General features: G+C 50.7%; 1 protein-coding gene across 2 annotated transcripts in view; it reads right to left on the reverse strand.

Annotated features, from left to right (window-relative positions):
• Ttyh2 (tweety family member 2) overlaps positions 1-17552 on the reverse strand; it is a 39855-nt gene that overhangs the window by 18783 nt on the left and 3520 nt on the right. Inside the window, exons 2-4 of one of the 2 annotated variants that reach the window (XM_020180391.2) lie at positions 13297-13469; positions 9145-9256; positions 1752-1972 (exon numbers count right to left, since the gene is read on the reverse strand). In XM_020180391.2, coding sequence (XP_020035980.1) covers positions 1752-1972; positions 9145-9256; positions 13297-13469 — 506 coding nt within the window. The remainder of the gene's footprint in view (positions 1-1751; positions 1973-9144; positions 9257-13296; positions 13470-17552) is intronic. The other variant, XM_074045221.1, reaches the window with a different exon arrangement.

The following is a 17552-nucleotide window of genomic DNA, read 5'->3' on the forward strand; positions in this document are numbered from 1 at the left end:
CCAGCCATGGGCACCTCTCAAGACATAGGTTCATCACCTAACCATGTGGCACTCCCTCCCAACTCTTCTATCTGCAGGAAATTCAGCTGGGGGCAGTCGGGCGGGGAGCCCACCCTCCACAGCTGTGATCCCATGTGTCTTCTGCATCCACGCCTAGTACGTGCGTAAGCTGTTCTTAGAAACAGCTCCTGAGGCAGAGGAGCCCGGGGAGGACTAGGGGAGGGATTTCTCATCAAGGACTTGGCTCAGGCCTACAGAGCCTCTCTGACCGCCCAACTCCCACAGCCCCACCACATCCGGCCCCTGCAAACTCCAGGTCCACGCCTCATCCCCAGACTGTGAGCCTCTGGCTTGCTATCTACCCAAGTCACTGGGCCTTGTGTAAAATGTTGATGGCTGGCTATGCTTAAGAACCACAGAAAAGCCAGGCTGGGGAGGCTCTCTGAAGGAGCCTGGGAGCTACAACAGCTCAGGTGGCAGAGATGGCGGCTGCAACAGAACCCATCGTTTTTCAGGAGCCACAGGGGACTGCTGTGAGCTAGATCTTTCCTCCTCAAGCTGAATAAGGGGTGTGGAGTTGGGGGAAGTTAGAGGAGTCCCTTCAATAAATCCACTGAAATACTTGTTCTTCCTTGGTCACCAGCCTTCCTTCTATTTTTTAAAAAAATCAACAATAAGTCCCTCTTGATAGGCAAATCTTGACTTATTTCCTCACGGTCATTATCAAAATGCTGTCCCTCAGCTAGGTACACTCAGAGAGAAGGGTCTGGTCAACTTGGACACCCACATTGGATACTCCACCCTCCCTGATGGAAAGATTTTGAAGGCTCTTGGATAATGAATGGTCCATGTGTCACAGGGCTCCTCAAATACCATTTTTTTGGGATACAGAAAGTTGTAGACAGTCCTCAGAGCTGGTAGTTTCTTTCTGTCCCTGGGGCAGAAGGCATTTCACTTACAAACATCCATCTGGTGGAGAGTTGACCAAGGTTACTTTCAATCCTGAATGCCCTTGACATCATGGAAATGCAGGGCTGGACAGGCCGAGGGTGGGAGGCCAGAGGCAGGAGCACCACCCAGGGCTGGGACTTCATCAGCTCCCCTCTTGGGAAGGGGAATACTGTGGAGGCATCTCTATCTCTCTGGAGCCTCTCCTCTGGACTCAGCCCAGCAGTGACCTCCCAGGGCTTTATGATACAATGGGAAAAAAGTCCAAAAAACCAAGGTGTACTGTGTAATGCTGAAATAAAGACTGTGACCCATCAATAGCTTGAAGAGGGGCCAAGGCATTGCGCGTGCGTGTGTGCATGCCAGTGTGTTGGTAGGGAGAAATAACGGGATTCAGATCACTAATACTTGTCCTCCACATGTAACATATGTGACCAAACTTCATGCTTCCTCGGTGCTGCGCACACAGCCCTGGGAGCACAATGACATGAATCTTACATGTGACACGTACTTTACAAGTACACACTGCCATTTGGCCAGGGATCACCCTAAGACGGAGACAGCTGCTTTATGTCTTGGCTTCCACCAGAGTGACCTGCCCTAGATCCTGCACCCAGAGGGTGGGCAAGCCAGTCTGGGGTCTCCAGAGCCATCAACCGGGATGGGGGTGGGGGATGAGGAGGCCAAGCGAGACATAAATGGACCCCTGGAGGCTACAGAATGTAGGGATGAGTTTGCTTACCTAAGCGAGGGAGTAAGGATGGGGTGGTGCCCCTCCCGCCATTGCCTTCCTGGCCCGTCACCTGTAATGCTCCACATAGCCAGTCTGCTCAGACAGCTCCGTCAGCTGCATGGTGACCTCCCTCCACACAGGCAGTCCTGAGAGCTGGACGATGATATTGCCTGACATCTGCTGCATCAACTTCAGGGTCTGGGTGTATTCACCCCGGGTGGCGAAGATCTCACTGAGCCGGGCCAGGTGTTGTTCTAGGTCCACTTTCATCTTCTGGGTGTTTCCAGACACCTAGAACGGGGCAAAGGCTGAGTCTGGCTCTGAGGTAGGAGGACACTAGGCTTCTCGAGGTTCTCCTAAGCAACGACAGCTGGCTACATGGACATGAAGGGACACACCATGCTGGCCCTGCCCTGGAGACCACATGAGGCTGCTACCTGCAGAGGGACCCAAGACAGAGGCCCTGCAACCTCTACTATAAACATGTGTGTGTGTAAATACACACACACACACACACACACACATACATGCACATATATTTTTTCTGGTGGGACTGGGTTTTGACTCAGGGCTTCACACTTGTAAACCAGGTGCTCTAACTCTTAAGCTATGCTACCAGTTCACTTTGCTCTGGTTATTTTGGAGATGGGGTCTCGCAAACTATTTGCCCAGGCTGGCCAGGAACCACAATCCCCCACATCTCAATCACAAGTAGTTAGGATTTCAGGTGCCAGCCACTGCTACCTAACTACCATTTTTTTTCTTGTTTATGTTTTTGGTGGTACTGGAGTTTGAACTCAGGGCTTTGTGCTTGTTAGGCAGGCACTCTACTACTTGAACCAGGCCTCCAGCCCTAAACCCCTTGCCGTATGGATCTAAAAGCTCATGTGTTAAAGGCTTGGTCCTCAGCTTGGTGATATTGGGAGGTGGCAGGAATTTTAAGGGGTAGGGTCTAGTGGGGGCTCTTCAGATTGTTGGGGTTGCACCCTTGTAGGAGATGTTAGGACCCCGGCCCTTCCTCTTTCTTTCTTTACTTTTGGCCACAATGAGGTAAACAGCTTTGTGCTGCTCAAAAGCATTGGGACCAACCAATTTTGGATTGAAACCTCCCACACTGAGCCCAGACAAACCTTTTCAACTTTTAAGCTGATTATCTTGGATATTTTTTATAATGACAGAGAGCTGACTGACTGACACTCACCTAGCCCATATGCTCCTGAAACCAGGTGGCAGACCATGATCTGGCCTTAACTAAGACCTTACTGCAGGTTGAGCACCCTAATCTCTAAACCCCAAATCCAAACCACCCCAAAGCTCTAACGGTAAAGTCTATATGGCTATTCTAAAATCCTTCCCCTCCAAACCCAAATATTAAATACTTCTGGCATTACGAAGCATTTCAGATAAGAGACTAGATAATGGAGAAACAAAATAATCCATTTTTCTTCCTTGGTGACTCTCTTAGAGCTTGCCACACTTTGGATTATGAATTCTCTTTTAGAGAAATAAAACATTTTACACTGACGAGCTCCTGTGCCGCCTCCCTGCCCTTCATTCCCACAGTAGGGCTCGTAAATACCCTAGAAGAGAAGGGTTCTGTTGCAGAGCTCACAGTGTCCTGAACTGGGACGGGCAGAACAATAGGACTTTGAAAACCCAGAGAGACCCAATGCCGTCTCTGAAGAGCCTGGACAGGGACAGGAGACAGGAGGGGGGGACAGGTGCCTTCTCTTGGGGATCATGACCTCACTGGACCTCTGACTTACAGGATGTGTGGACAGGCTCCTGTCCCTTGGGGGCTGAGGGGACCCCAAAAGAGCGTCTGTCTATGCAAAGGGAAAAACAGAAGGACAATGGCAGTGACTATTCTTGCTGGTGTCCCAACAAAGGGTGCAGGTGCAGTTTATATGCAAAGGGGTTATCAAACCACCAGGCTCAGGGATGCAGCCTGGGAGCCTGAACTGTCTGCTGAGCCTATGTGCAGGCTGGAGGATGGCAGGGGGTGGCATGGGAAAGAAGAGCATTGTTGTTTTGAAATTGCCACGCTAAATCCAGAAACACAATGGGCTGGAAGGGGGGCAGTGTGTGCTAATCCTCCTCAGTAGCCTTGGCTCCAGAGGTCAGCAAGATAAAAAGGAGTGGCAGGGGCAGGGCCTTCCCACAGGGAGAGCGCAGCACGAAGGGCAGCTCTGGGCTCGGGCACCACTGGGACTTCACATAAACCTTGTGGCTTTTCACATCTGTCCTACACAGAGACTTCCTGGTTATCAGGATATGACAAGGACTAAGAGATACCAAGACAGGGACACTCCATGCCTTACAGGCTCCACAGCTGGTTGCTTCACATAGGGAAGAAAACTCCCAAACCATGTCACAGTTCATTCAACAACTAAGTCTCGTCCTAATAAACTTCCCTGGTTAATTAATTTTTTGCAGTACTGGGGATCGAACCCAGGATCTCCTGCATGCTAGGCAAGCACTCTACGACTGAGTTACAACCTAAGCCCTTTTGTTTGTATTTTGTTTTTGAGATAGGATCTCACTCACTTTGCCCACACTGGCCTCAAACTCTCAATCCTCCTGCCTCGGCCTCCCAAGTAGCTGAGATTACAGACATGCACCCCTGTGCCTGGTGCCTGGTTAATACAAGATAAAGGTACAAAAGGTTTGTACCACTGAGACAAATGGCAGTATTATTAATGACAATCAGAAGAAACATGGTACTATGTGTAATTTTTATATTCCTATATCAGACAAACTTTAGAATAAGGGACTATGAAAAATTATCTGTAATTTTTTTTTTCCCCAGAGAACACTTTTTTCTCCTTTTACAGCTCTAAACCTTTAACTTCTCTGTTTCTCAGATTTCTCCTTGAAAATATAAAACATGTGCTGGGTGTGGTGGTGCAAGCCTGGAAATCTCAGCACTCAGGAGGCTGAGGCAGGAGGATCTTGAGTTCAAAGCCAGCTTGGGCTATATAGTGAGATCCTGTCTCAAAAACAAATAAAAACACAAGACAATAAACATCTACCAAGTCTGTCTTTCCTCCTGGTGTCTTCCCACAGGAAACAAAACAAACTTAAAAAAAAATTACAATTAGAACATTGACCTACTTACAGCTGTCCATCCCCACACTGTCCCCAGCTCCACACAGGATCAGGACACAATGTGCCCCTCCCCAGGGAGACAGAGGTGTGATGCCTCAGAGTGGAGCCTGGCTCTCTCAAGGGAACAGAGGCTCTGGGAAAGACAGTTCAGCTCATCCACTAGGCAGGGCCGGCCCCAGCTAGAAGGTAGCGATAACGGTGGTTCTCCAAGTGTGGTCCCTGGACCAGGGGCATCACCTAGGAGCTCATTACAGATGCAGGATCAGAAACTCAATGGTGGGGCCCTACCATCAGAGTGCAATAAGCCCTCCAGGTGATTTTGATGCAAGCTCATGGCTGAAAACCTCTGGGAGGGAGGGAGGGAGGGAGAGAGCTCAACCTCATGACTCCACTTGAGAAAGGGGCTGGCCAGGTGAGGGGTGGATTGAGGGGGGTGGGCAGGAACATAGGGCTAAGGCCAGAGACCTGGGCTGTGGTTCGTGATATGTGTTAGTTTCAGCCATTGCCTGTGCCTGTCCACAGCCTACTGTAGGCTCACTGGAATGTGGAAAACAAGTCAGCAGAGCTCACGAGACTGCCAGAGCCCAGGGCCTTATTTAAAGTTCACTAAATCCTGAGAGGTGAGGAAATGGGCCTGGGCCCTTGGGTAAGGTGCTTAAATCCGGGTCCTCTTCACCAGATAGCTGGATCTATAGAAGGGAACCATTGGCCTTTGCCCACCCAGCACCCCCAATGGATCCCTTTTTTTTCTTTATTCATTTATTCATATGTGCATACATTGTTTGGGCCATTTCTCCCCCACACCCCCCTCGCTTCCAGGCAGAACCTGTTCTGCCCTTTTCTACAATTTTCTGATCGCTTTTTTGATTCCCCTAAATTAAGTATGCAGTTGACCCTGAATCCTGCCAGGGCTGCCTGTGGCCCAGCCCACAGAGACAGAGGCTTCCCTCAGGGTGGAAAGGCATAGGTGGGGGCTTCTCATCCACAAAGGGGACTGTAGAGGAGGACCTACTAGCTCTGTATTGGGGGCAGTCCCAGAAAATCTCTTGTCCACCACTTGGCTGCTGATCTGGGCTATAAAATGCCTAAGGCTGAGTCATCTGACCCCCCCCCCACCCCCGCCCTGCCCCAATGAGTTCCTTACCTCAACTCTGCCACCCACAGTCTCCCCCACCCCCAGTCTCCTCCCCTTCGAGGTGATTACAGTAATTATTATAATGGCACTCATTACCTGAGTCACCAGTTGTAGTGCACTTTGTAGTTTACAGGGAGGGCACTTTCACTGACATTAACTCACCTGATATTTGGACTCTCCCCTTGGAGCTAAGATTTATTGCCTCCCCTAGAGCCCCAAGGACTGGGAGTACTGAGTACTCCCCACCATCCTAGACCCAAATCAGCCTCATAGATGCCAGGAAGGGGACAGAAGCCACTCCTAGCTGGCTGGACCATCGAGAAGCCCAGGACAACTGTCCCTACTTTCTGGTATTAGTAGGGAGAGTGAGGGGTCAATCTTCAGGGTGACAACCCTTCCCTTTAGGAGTGTGGGGGCAGGGGTAGTAGAGAGTAGGAATTGCAGCCAAGCACTAGAATCTGACCCTGGAGTGCTGAGGGCCTTGGCCTTGTTCTCCTCCTCTTCCTCCTCCCGGGAGATAAGGACTTACAGAACTCAAGTTTTCCCACTGGTGGCTCAGCCAGTGAAGGTCATGGTCCTGGGGTGTTGCTGGGCAAAGAATTCTCTTCTAACCATTCTGATGCTGATGAGTAAAGAGGGGGAGGCAGCACAGGGCCAAGGAGAGGCAGGCGGAGGTCAGAGGGCAGTGACCCTAGTGCCCCTCTCCACTAGGCCTGAGGTAGGTGAGGGTGGGGAGCCAGAGGGTGAGTTCTCTCTGACCTGAAGTAGTCATGAGGCTACTCCACCCTAACTGCCCACTCTAGTCACCTGGGGCATCGACTGTCTCCCAGGGACTGGTCCCAGTAGGCACAAGGGGTGGTTGGAAGAGCTCTGCAGGACAAAGCAGCTCTGGTCCGGCTTCTCTCCCTCAGCCCCTGAAAGGACCCTCTCTGGAGGCCAGAGGCCACCTCTCCGTGCCATGGGCACCGTGAACAGAATAGCTGTCTCTTTAAGTGAGTCCCCATGAAGGGCCTACAGAGATTAAGCGTTTTAGAGGAGCTTAAGGGAGAGAGTGGGAGGGGGCAAACAAGGTTGAGTCCTGAGTTTTCCTGTTGGATGCCAGGGCAGTCAGCAATAGGTTTTGTGTTGGAGGTTGCTTGACACGAATGGACCTTTTGCTGGGGCTGTCACCCTTCTGCTACGGGCCTGGCTCAGGGATGGGGCAGATGCCCAGGGACTGGTTTTTCTGAAAGCTGTCCTTGGCCTTTTCCACTAGAACCTAGTCTTATGGAAGCACCCAGGGCTGCCATGGGACAGCCCAGAAAACCAGTGGACAGGCAGGTGGGGTAAGAGATGGAAAGGAAAGAAGGAGAAAACCTGATTCCTTGACCTTGGGGTCTGTCACTCAGCAGAGTAGCTCTTTCCTTCTCCTAAAAGTCTGGCTTCTCCTTTGACCAGCCCCACACAATCCTCCACTGTAAGCCTCCAGCTGGAGTCCCATCAGAAGCCAGAGCCCCTAGGCTTTGGGCGGAATCTCCCCACCCCAAGGGCCCTTCTCGCTCTGCTTTTCTTTTTTTTATGGATCTGGGGTTTGATCTTGAGCTTGCTAGGCAGGTTCTCTTCTTCCCTTTTCCTGCAACATCTCCTGTACCCCACAGGATTCTGTCTGTAGCACTTAAAGTGAACATCAAAAACACAGTGGTAGCCAAGTGCCAGTGACTCACATCTGTAATCCTACTTGGGAGGCTGAGACTGGGAGGATCAAGGTTTGAGGCTAGCTAGGGCAAATAGTTTGAAAGATCCCATCTCCAAAATAATCACACCAATTAGGAAACTACTGAAAAGCTGTGGGAAAAGAATGAAGTCTATTCTGTCACCTCTTCACTTGACGGTTGCATATGTTTTGTTTTTCTTAGGCTCACTTGGCTTGTAGTGCTCCTTTATTGCCTGTAGATATTTACTAGCTGGGGTAGCTGTGTTCTGGACACAGATGTTCTTTTTTTTTTTTTTTGCAGTAGTAGGGCTTGAACTCAGGGCCTCATGCTTGCTAGGCAGGCACTCTACCACTTGAGCCACTCCGCCAGCACTCACAGATGCTGTTGAATAAGCAGTGTAGATTGAAATGGGTCAAGCAAGAGTGCCACTGTCTTACAAAACAGATGACTTAGTCTTAGATGTACCTCACCGCCTGCCACTGTACAGCTTTAGAGTTTACTGTCACTTCGTGGAAGGTGTAAAATCCCAGGCATTCTCTTCTTATAGATCATCTCCTAGACTCGTGGCTGTGGCTTTTTATACTCTTACTCATGATGAATTCCAGACTTTATTTCCTCTAGGCTAAACTGTTCCCCTCTGTGCTTCTATTTCTTTTCTGCCTCTCCTCTGCTTCCCATTCCCACCTTCTGTCCCTCTTACTCAGTGCATTTGCCAATCTAGGAACTTTGATTACCTGCCTAATATTCCAAAGCATAGGTTCCTCTGGTTCCTTCGTGTCATGTCTTTGAAAATTACTTTGGAAAAAAAAAAAAAGAAAGAAAGAAAGAAAGAGAATGATTTTGCAAAATTCCTCTAAACCTTAAGGGAAATCTGGTGGTGCACAGGAATCTGATCTCTAACCATCCCTTTAATTGATTCTAAAGCATCTGTGTTGGCCTATCTTAGCCTTTTTCTCTTCCCTTTAGTACTCCAAGCACTTTCTTGTCTCACCTGAGCATTTGGGGTTGACAGGTGGTCTAATATAGCTGGATGCGGTTAACTTGTTAAGTGAATACAATGAAAAGTTTGTTGACAAATAACTGAAAACTGCTGAGAAGATTTTAATGCTTTGTACAAATAAAGAACATTTTTGTTTAAAACAATAACCAGAGCAAAATATACTGAAGGTGTGACTGAAGCAGTAGAGTGCCTGCTTTGCAAGTGTGAAGCCCTGAGTTCAAACACCAGTCTCCCACCAAAATAACAACGAAAAACATGGCAGGGCAGACTTCCTACATTCAAGGTCTCCTTAGACAAATAGGAGTGTTCAGTTCCCCTGAAAACAAACAGGATTTGATCCCACAGTGGCCCCCAATCCTGTCCTGGCCTGGGAAGCAGAAACCACCCACAGCAACTGCAGCCCAGAAGGGAGTCCAGCCTGAATCAGCCACTCAGCTGACTTCTAGGACTGGACTGGCACCCTTGTTCTGGCCACACTGACCTCATGGGTTGTATCCATGCCCAGCCAACTGCCCACTAGCCTTACCAGCTCGTCGATCCCAGAGAAGGTGTGGTTTGCATTGTCCAAGGAGTAGATCAGCTGGTGCACCCCATCATTGGTCTCCCTGTTTCCATAGAAACCAACGCCCACCGCAGCACTACAAGCAAGACCCCAAACAACAGTTAGAGGTAATGTTCAGAGGAGAATGTTTGCGTTAAACCCACTGTTTGGCCAGGTGTAGGTGTCTCACATCTGCAATCCTAGCTACTTTGGAAGCTGAGATTGGGAGGATCAAGGGGCAAATAGTTTCAGAGACCCCCATCTCCAAAATTACCAGAGCAAAATGGACTGGAGGTGTGGGTCAAGTGGTATACTGCCTGCTTTGTAACCATGAAGCCCTGAGTTCAAACCCCAGTCCCACCAAGAAACAAACATAAACAAAAACCTGTTAGAGTAGTTTTAGGTTCACAGCAAAGTTAAGCAGCAGATACAAGAGTTCCCATACACCCCTTCCCCTATGTGTGCATACCGACGTCCTGTACCACCGATCGGAGCATTCCTTCCACCTGAGAAGCAGAGGTACACGTGTTATGACCACCTGAAGTCTACACCAAGTCCATCTTGGTGTTGCAAAGCACTGCAGTACTATATGGAGTGGCTTCATTGTCCTTATGCCCTATGCTCTGCCTATTCATCCTGCCCCTCTTCAACCCCTGGTCTCAGTACTGTCTCCATAGTTTGGCTGTTTCCTCCACGTCTTCCATGACTGGACAGCTCATTTTCTTTTAGCCCTGGACATCCCATTGTCCAGACATGTCGTATGTTATTTATCTACTCAGCTACAGAAGGGCATCTTGGCTGCTTCCAAGTTTTGGCAATCCTGAATAAAAGCTGCTACAAACACCTACAGAGTACGGGCTTTTGACTTCAGCTGATGGAGTCTTTTATGGGGCTTGGGGTGGGGGATGATGTCTGGGAACAGCAGTTAAGGGCCACCCAAAGTCACACAACAGAAGCCAGCTCATCCTAGCAAACTGGCTCTCCAGCACATTTTATATGGCCAATTGGAAAAGCCGTCCTAGCTGTGACTCTGAAAGGCTGTGGCCAGCCCTGGGGTTTCTGCTGTGGTGGGTTTGGCACCCACACTTTCACTAGCTACCCAGGGACTGCACCAGTCACCAGTGGGTTCTGGGGGCTGCTGAGGTCAGGTGAGACCACATGCTCAGTGCCAACCCCGGTCTCTCCTGACACCTTTAGGAAGTAGGGACTCTCCTGCCATTTACTGCAATCTCCCCTGTCCTCCCCACATAGCCATGAGGCAGCCTGGGCTCCCCTGTGAAGTTCTAGTTTGTAGATAATTCCTGCTTACACAGAGCTGAAGTCTGCCTCCTTAGTCCACACACCCACTGGGTCCTGGTTTGTCCTCTGGGTCAGCCAGGAATAAACCTCCAATTCTGCATGACACAGAGTCACACATCTCAGCATGGCTCCCATGATATCCTCTTACTTCCTGCTATGCAAGTCAGACATGTGTCCTTCTTGGGGCTAAGGTCTGCAGCAGACCTTATGTCCAGCAGATCTGTATCATCACTGTCCTCTAGGCACAACTGTCTACATGACCAATGTCACTATTAAACTTGGGCTTTATTTTTTTTCTCTTCTTCCAGTGCTGGCCTTGTGGATGCTTGGCAGGTGCTCTACCACTTGCATCTCCAGCCCTTAAACTTGGGCTCTGAGAAGAGCCCTCAAGCCCAGGCTGTTGCCCAGCTCCAAGTGTACGTGTGTGTGCGTGTGCATGTGGTCCCTTTCCCCACCAATACCTGACCTTGTGCCCCGTCCTGCTCCCACTGACCTTGTGGTCTACAAACAGCCCTGGATTTCTTTACAGGGATTGCGGTTAAGCCCTGTTTCCCCTCCTTCCTATACTGCTGTATTGATTTTTGTTTAGTTTTAACAAAAGCAGAACTTGAAATCTATCTCTGTGAAATTTCATCTGGCTGGTTTCAGTTCAACATTCCAGTCTGAACAAATCATTTCAAATCTTGACTCTGTCATCGACCACGTTCTATCTGATCCACACCTCTTGGGATCACAGGAAGACTGTCCAAAACACTAATCTGGGGATGGGGAAAAGATAAATGTATACCTGCCTACACATACCCTCAGTTCTTGTTTTCTTTAAACAGGACAGGGAGCCAGGCTCCTCTCCCGTGGCTCAAGCCTGTAATCCTAGCTACTTGGGGAGGTTGAGATTGGAAGGATTGTGTTTCCAGGCCAGTCTGGTCAAATAGTTTGTGAGACCCCGTTTCCAAAATAATCAGAGCAAAGTGGGCTGGAGGTGTGGCTCAAATGGTAGGTAGAGCTCCTGCTTTGTAAGTACAAAGCCCTGAGTTCAAACCTCAATCCCGTCAAAAGCAAAAAACAAAAAGCCAACTCTGGACAGGGCCTAGATAGGAATTCCTGAGATGGCTGTAAGAGAAACCTCTTCCAGGGTACCCTCAACCCTAATCCAGTGTTTTTCATGAAGTGACCCATGGGCTATAGAAACAGAATCATCTGGAATATGTTAGGTGTGGTGGTGCATACCAGTAATCCCAGCTCTTGGGAGGCAGAGGCAGGAGGATTACAAGTTCAAGACTCTGTCTCAAACAAACAAACAACCAAACAAAAAAATCTGGAATAAGCATTCCAGCAGCACCTACCCTGGGCCCACAGAATCTGTGTGGTCTGAGAATTATGCATTGGATTTTTATCTATTTTTCAGTTTGGTCTTTTCAGACAGATTCTCACCATGCAGTTCAGGCTGGCCTAGAATGTGAGATCCTCCTCCTTCAGCCTCCCCAGTGCTGGGATTACAGGTGTTTGCAACCATGCTCAGCAGAACTGTGCATTTTAAAGCAAGTTTCTTACACGGTTGATGTCCCTGTGTCTCTGTCTCTCTCTGTGACACACACACCACTGCCATCATGACCTTTTTCTTTCTTCAGGGTACTTGGGAGCTCTTAAGTGCTCAGCTGATGCGTTTACACATTAAATACATGGTATTTTCACCATCCTCCAGTCGGTAACTTTACTTAAAAGAAAGCGAAACAGGTATTTTGTTTGTTTGTTTTTTTCAGTGCTGGAGTTCGAATTCAGGGCCTCACACTTGGTAGGTGAACACACTTTACCACTGAGCTACATCCTCGCCCTAAAACAATTTATGTACTTGAAAAATACCTTTGTTTACTCTTTGTACATAAAATTTTCTCCTCTAGTTGTGTAAGTCTGGACCTAGTGTTCTCTGGGGTGCAACGTGAAGGTGGTGCTTTTCTCTCTTTGAATTCTCTTTCCTTGTTTTTGAGAAGGGGTCATTCCAGTTTTTTGCCCCTTTCCCGGTCTATGGATTTATCAGAGATGGCCCAGAAGTGACTGTGAACTTGCACGTGGCCTTCCAGGACCAGCAATAGTCCTGGCTGTTTATGAAGGTCTCTTAGTGTTTCCTGGTGTCACGGGTCCTGCCTGGGCCACAAGGAAGTGTGTAGCCTGATGGAAAAGAAATCCGAGAATAAAGGACTTGGTGGCTCTGCCTTGTCCCTGGCATGCCAACACCACTGGGTGCGTGTGGACACTGGTCGGGGTGGAGTGGGCCGGGCAGCACGGCCTCTTCCACAGGCTAGAGAGCCTCACTTCCTCACCCAGTGCAAAGAGAAGAGCCAACAGGTGGTCCTAAAAGCTACTGATCTTGAGAAGATGGAAGTGACTTGAGCTGGAGTTATGACTTTCTTTTGCTCTCAGAGTCAGGTGCACTGGGTGGGGACAGGACAGAGATGTCCACGAATGCCACCTGGTCAACACGGAGAAGGACCTGTGTGGCTTCCAGGCACAGACCTGGGTTGGGGCCACTAGGGAGACCCTTCCCCTTTACCATGCTAAAGATGGTTGACAAGAATAGGCACAACACTTATACTGGGGACAAAATGCTCATCCAGAAGGCAGGAGCTGGGTCTGGAGAACGAGGCCACACCGCTGATGAGTCACTTGGGCTTGTCAAGGGAGAAGGTGGGTGTCATGGCCACAGGTGAACTAACCATAAGTAAAACACAGATGCTCGGGCCCAAGCAGGCTGGCTTTCCCTCCACTGGGTCTGCTGCAGCAGCTGCCACCTTGCCTCCTGGCAGACTGACCTGCACCCCTGCACCACACCAAGACACTCACCAGCAGATGAGCCCGGCCACCACTGCCGTCCAGGTGACGTAGCAGGAGCTGCGCTGCTTGGTCTGTACCTCATGGTTCCGCCGGCAGCAGCACACACACACCAGGTAAGCCATGAGGAAGGCGAGGTTCAGGCCCAGGCCCATCACAGCCAGCAGCCCCAGGAACAGCAAGGACTGGGAAGGGGAAGGGAAGTGTCACCTCTTGTCCTGGCAGTGGGGCGCCCCACTGGGTGCAGAAGCTATTGCTGAGATATATGTCTGCCAACCATACCATCCAGTCCGTCCTTCCATCCCACCTCTATGACTTAAGTCCTACCCTGTAAACAGAGTGCCAGCACTTAGGCTCCAGGGTGGGAGTGACAGAGAAGAAGTGGGTGAGCTCAGTGGTTGGGAGGGGTTGGTGGGGGAGGAGAACTGGGCATGGCTGGCCCCAGGTTTCTGGCTTCCACACCTAGGTGAAGATACAGACCAAGCCGGGCCAGATAACAGGCTCTGAGCCACAAAGGAGACCAGGCAGGAACTGACGACTGGATCGAGGAGGGTGGGCAGTGAGCTCTATGGCTGCAGAAAACAGGCAGGAAGAGCATCCTGGGGCCTCTTAGAGGAGACAGAGTTTGCACAGGGTATCTCAGTACCAAGTGGGACCTGAGAGAGGCCAGGAAGGGATGCTGGCACATCAGCTGCTTCCTCCACACCAAGGGCCCCACCACGCCAGGCCAGTTCCCATTCTACACCACAGTCAAATGTGCCAATTCCAAGCACTGAGGCCCACGCAGAGTCCCAAAAGGCCACCTCTGTGCTGGGGAATGGGGTAGGCAGGATAAGCAACCCTTGGCGTCACTCTTCTACATCCAGCAAGGGACAGCTGGCCCAGGTGCCAGGGCAGCAGTGAAGCCAGAATTCTGAGGGGGCAGGAGGGGCACCTCACAGTCCTGCAAGGAGAGCTGCCGTCTGTGGGAAGGGCCTGATGCTCCCTCCCTGCCCCCAGTCACGTCCTTCAATCTTTTGATTCAGCCAGATGGACACCAGATGGCCCCAGGATTGGTGGCAGCCAGCCAGGGCTGGACCTGGCTCTAAGTCAGACTCCTAGACTGACAACCCCTCTCTTCCCACAGGCCTCCAGAGGTTCCCTGTCTAGAGTCCCTGGCACCCCAGTGTAGGCTGTCAGGAGAGTCTGTGTTGCAGAACCTGTATGCTGGTGGTGGCTACTGGCAGGGTGGGGAGTCTGCAGGACACAAAGGTTTAGGGGGACAAGCCACGTGCAGAGGTACACACAGGGATACGGCCTGAGGCACAGAGGCAGACGTCTGTGGCCATTCTCCAGGCAGGCAGAGCACAGGAGCATGGATGCCTGTGGGAGCCACCTGCCCCTTCCTGATGCCTGCTTAGCTGTGTAGCCCTGAGAGGAACCCAGACTTGGGCTCCTCTGATGGCCAACCTGGGTGCACAGGCTTCTCAGGGACAAATGACAGAAGTGGCGAGGACAGCCAAAGAGGGCAGGGGGCCGGCTCATCTGGAATCAGGCTGATGGATTTGACTTAACACGTGGCTTTTGCCTTCACCAGGGAGACACTTGTCACAGGCCCCCTCAGGAACTCGCTCACTTAGCTAAGAAGGCAGGGCCAGTGCATCTGAGCACATCGCCCCTCTGCTGTCCTCAAGTGTGGTGGAGGTGGGGGGAAGGGGGTTTCTGGCACTTGTTCTTCCCTGGACCACTTATCAGCTTACCTGTTTCTGGAGTAAACCCAGGTAGCTCCCGCTGGGGGGAGTCACTACCCACTTCCCAGCCCCTAGTCCATCCCCTCCTTCACTGGAGGGTCCTAGAGCCCCAGGGCAAGCTGAAGGAGGCCAAGGTGAGTGGGGTTTTAGAGTCTCAGGACTCAAAGTCAAGGCCACCATGTGACAACCTGACCTATGACTGCAGCACCAAAAATCTCCCTGGAGCTTGTTAGCACTGGGGAATCTCAAGCCCTCCCCTGGGTCCAGCCCATCAGCACCTTTGGGCACCTCACTCAGGCCTTGGAAGAAGTGGATTAGTGCCGGCAGAAGTTCTAAACCTTTTCCAAGCAGTTTGAGTTGCATCACTCAGCAGATTCTGATATATGGAGCCTCAGTGGACAGAAGTGTCACTTTTTTCTTTTGTTTGTTTGTTTGTTTTTTGAGAGAGGGTCTTTGCGATGCCCAGGTTGGCCTGGAACTGGTGATCTCTCTGCCTCAGTTGCCTCTATAGTTGCCACTATGCCCAGCTCTAGGTATCCCAGTCTTTGGGCAGGTGTGGTGGTGTATGCCTATAATCCCAGCACTTGGGAGACTGACGCAAGAAGATGAAAGTTAGAGGCCAGGCTGGCTGCTTAGCAAGACCTTGTCTCAAAAAATAAAAAAGAGAAAGAAAAAAGAAAAAGACATTCACTTTGTCCTGGCCACCCCCTTGCAGACCCTGAGGCCCTACTACTAAAACCAGGGATCTCCTTAACATTTGTAAACCACTATGAAATATAATATGTACACTGTGACCTCAGGAATTGTTTCACAGAAAGAAGGCCTTCTGCCCCTACAAGATCCACTCATGAAGGTTCACAGGAGCTCAGCCCAGCAATCCCCAAACGCTGGAAACAACCCAGGTGTCTGCCTACAAGATACAAGCTGTTCTACAGTCATAAAATAGAATATTACACACCACGAGACGACAACAGCAGCTATACATGAGGAGGGAGACAAATCTCACAGAGGATAAGCAGATACGTTGAATTTATATGAAAGGGGAAACAGAAAGACTTACCTGCAGAGGGAGGGGCAAATAGCAGCTACTGTAGGAGATCAAGAGCATTCTTTGACCAAGGTAGTGTGTCACACACTCACATGCACACTAGTAAAGTCAGTGAGCTGCACATTTAAGATTGTGCACGTTCCAGTCAGTTATTCCTCGAAATTAAAAAAAGCATGAAGCCCTGGCAGGCCTTCCGTGTAGCCCAGCTATAATCCAGACCTCTCCCCCAGCTGCTCCTCCCTCCCAGTTTCCTCCAGGACAGTCCTATTCCAGTCTCTCCCCTCTACCATGTGCCCCACTCCACATTCCATGTGGTGAGATGAGACGTGAGTGGTGCCATTTCAGTTTCTCCAAGCCCCCTCCCCTGAGTCACTGCAGCTGGCTTGAGCTTCCTGCAGCCCCTGACCCCCCTGTAGCCCAGGCCTCCTCTGAGGCCCTGGGATTCTGCAGTCTGGAGCCCTCCTGGCTGGGCAGCTGGTCTCATTAGGTCACTGATAACGCAGTCCAGGTGGGAAGGCCATGCCTGGGAAACCCTAACTCTGAGCCTTTTGTTAGCAGTTCACTTCTGGAACCCTGGGCTCCCAGGGTGCTAGGGGGACAAGGAGAGGAGTAGGAGTGTCTTAGGACTGGGGCAGACAGGAGGGAGGGAGATATGGGTGGGAGCGGAAGAAGAAGGGAGAAGAGAGGAAGTGGGGCGGGAGAAGGGTAGCAGAGCCTAAGCAACCAGAAGACTTGGTGTCACCTGCTGCTTTCTAATAAGCAATTATTTTCCTGTTTCTAATTAACACGCAATTCCCAGTGCGCAGGAAGGGGGAGGGGGAGAGGGATAGAAAAGGGAGCTGAGCACTCTGCTCACATGGAGCTCTAGAAAGAACAATCCCCCACAGTACCCCAGCTTCTCTCTGTGCCCTGCAGCCACCACTCCCTCGCCATCCCACCCGGCACCATGCCCACCTACAGCCCCCATGCCAGCCTCTGTCTCCTCATCAAAGCTACTTCAATTATTTCTGGTTTGTCGCTCTGTAATGAGAACCCCGTGGTGGAGAGGAGCACTTACTCAGAACCCAACCTGGGGTGGCTGGACCCCGAGGGGTAAGCAATAGTCCCAGGAGAGGTGTGCTGGCCTCAGTGTGAGGCTGGGGGTGGTGGGGAGCCTGGAGCACCCAGTAGAGAGCCCCTTACCAAGTCAACTGGGAAGGGCTAACCCCATGTGGACTGCGTGACTATCTGATGACTGTGACTCAATGCTTGGGCTGGAGGAACGGGGCTTTCTCAGGCTGACCTCAGCTCTTCTGGTGTGGGGCTACGCTAGCCTTTCCTTCTCAGACCTGCCCCCACCTGGGGGACCAATAGTTCTCCAAAAATCTACCACTCTGCTCCCTCCTATGGCCTGACAACACACACTTGGGACTCAGGGGGAGTCTATGAACTGAAACCGCCCCCCCAAAAAAAGCACAGCCTAACTATACAAATTAGCTGGGAGAGTGGCT

The sequence above is a fragment of the Castor canadensis genome, chromosome 11 (assembly GCF_047511655.1).
Source record: "Castor canadensis chromosome 11, mCasCan1.hap1v2, whole genome shotgun sequence".
NCBI lineage: Eukaryota > Metazoa > Chordata > Mammalia > Rodentia > Castoridae > Castor > Castor canadensis.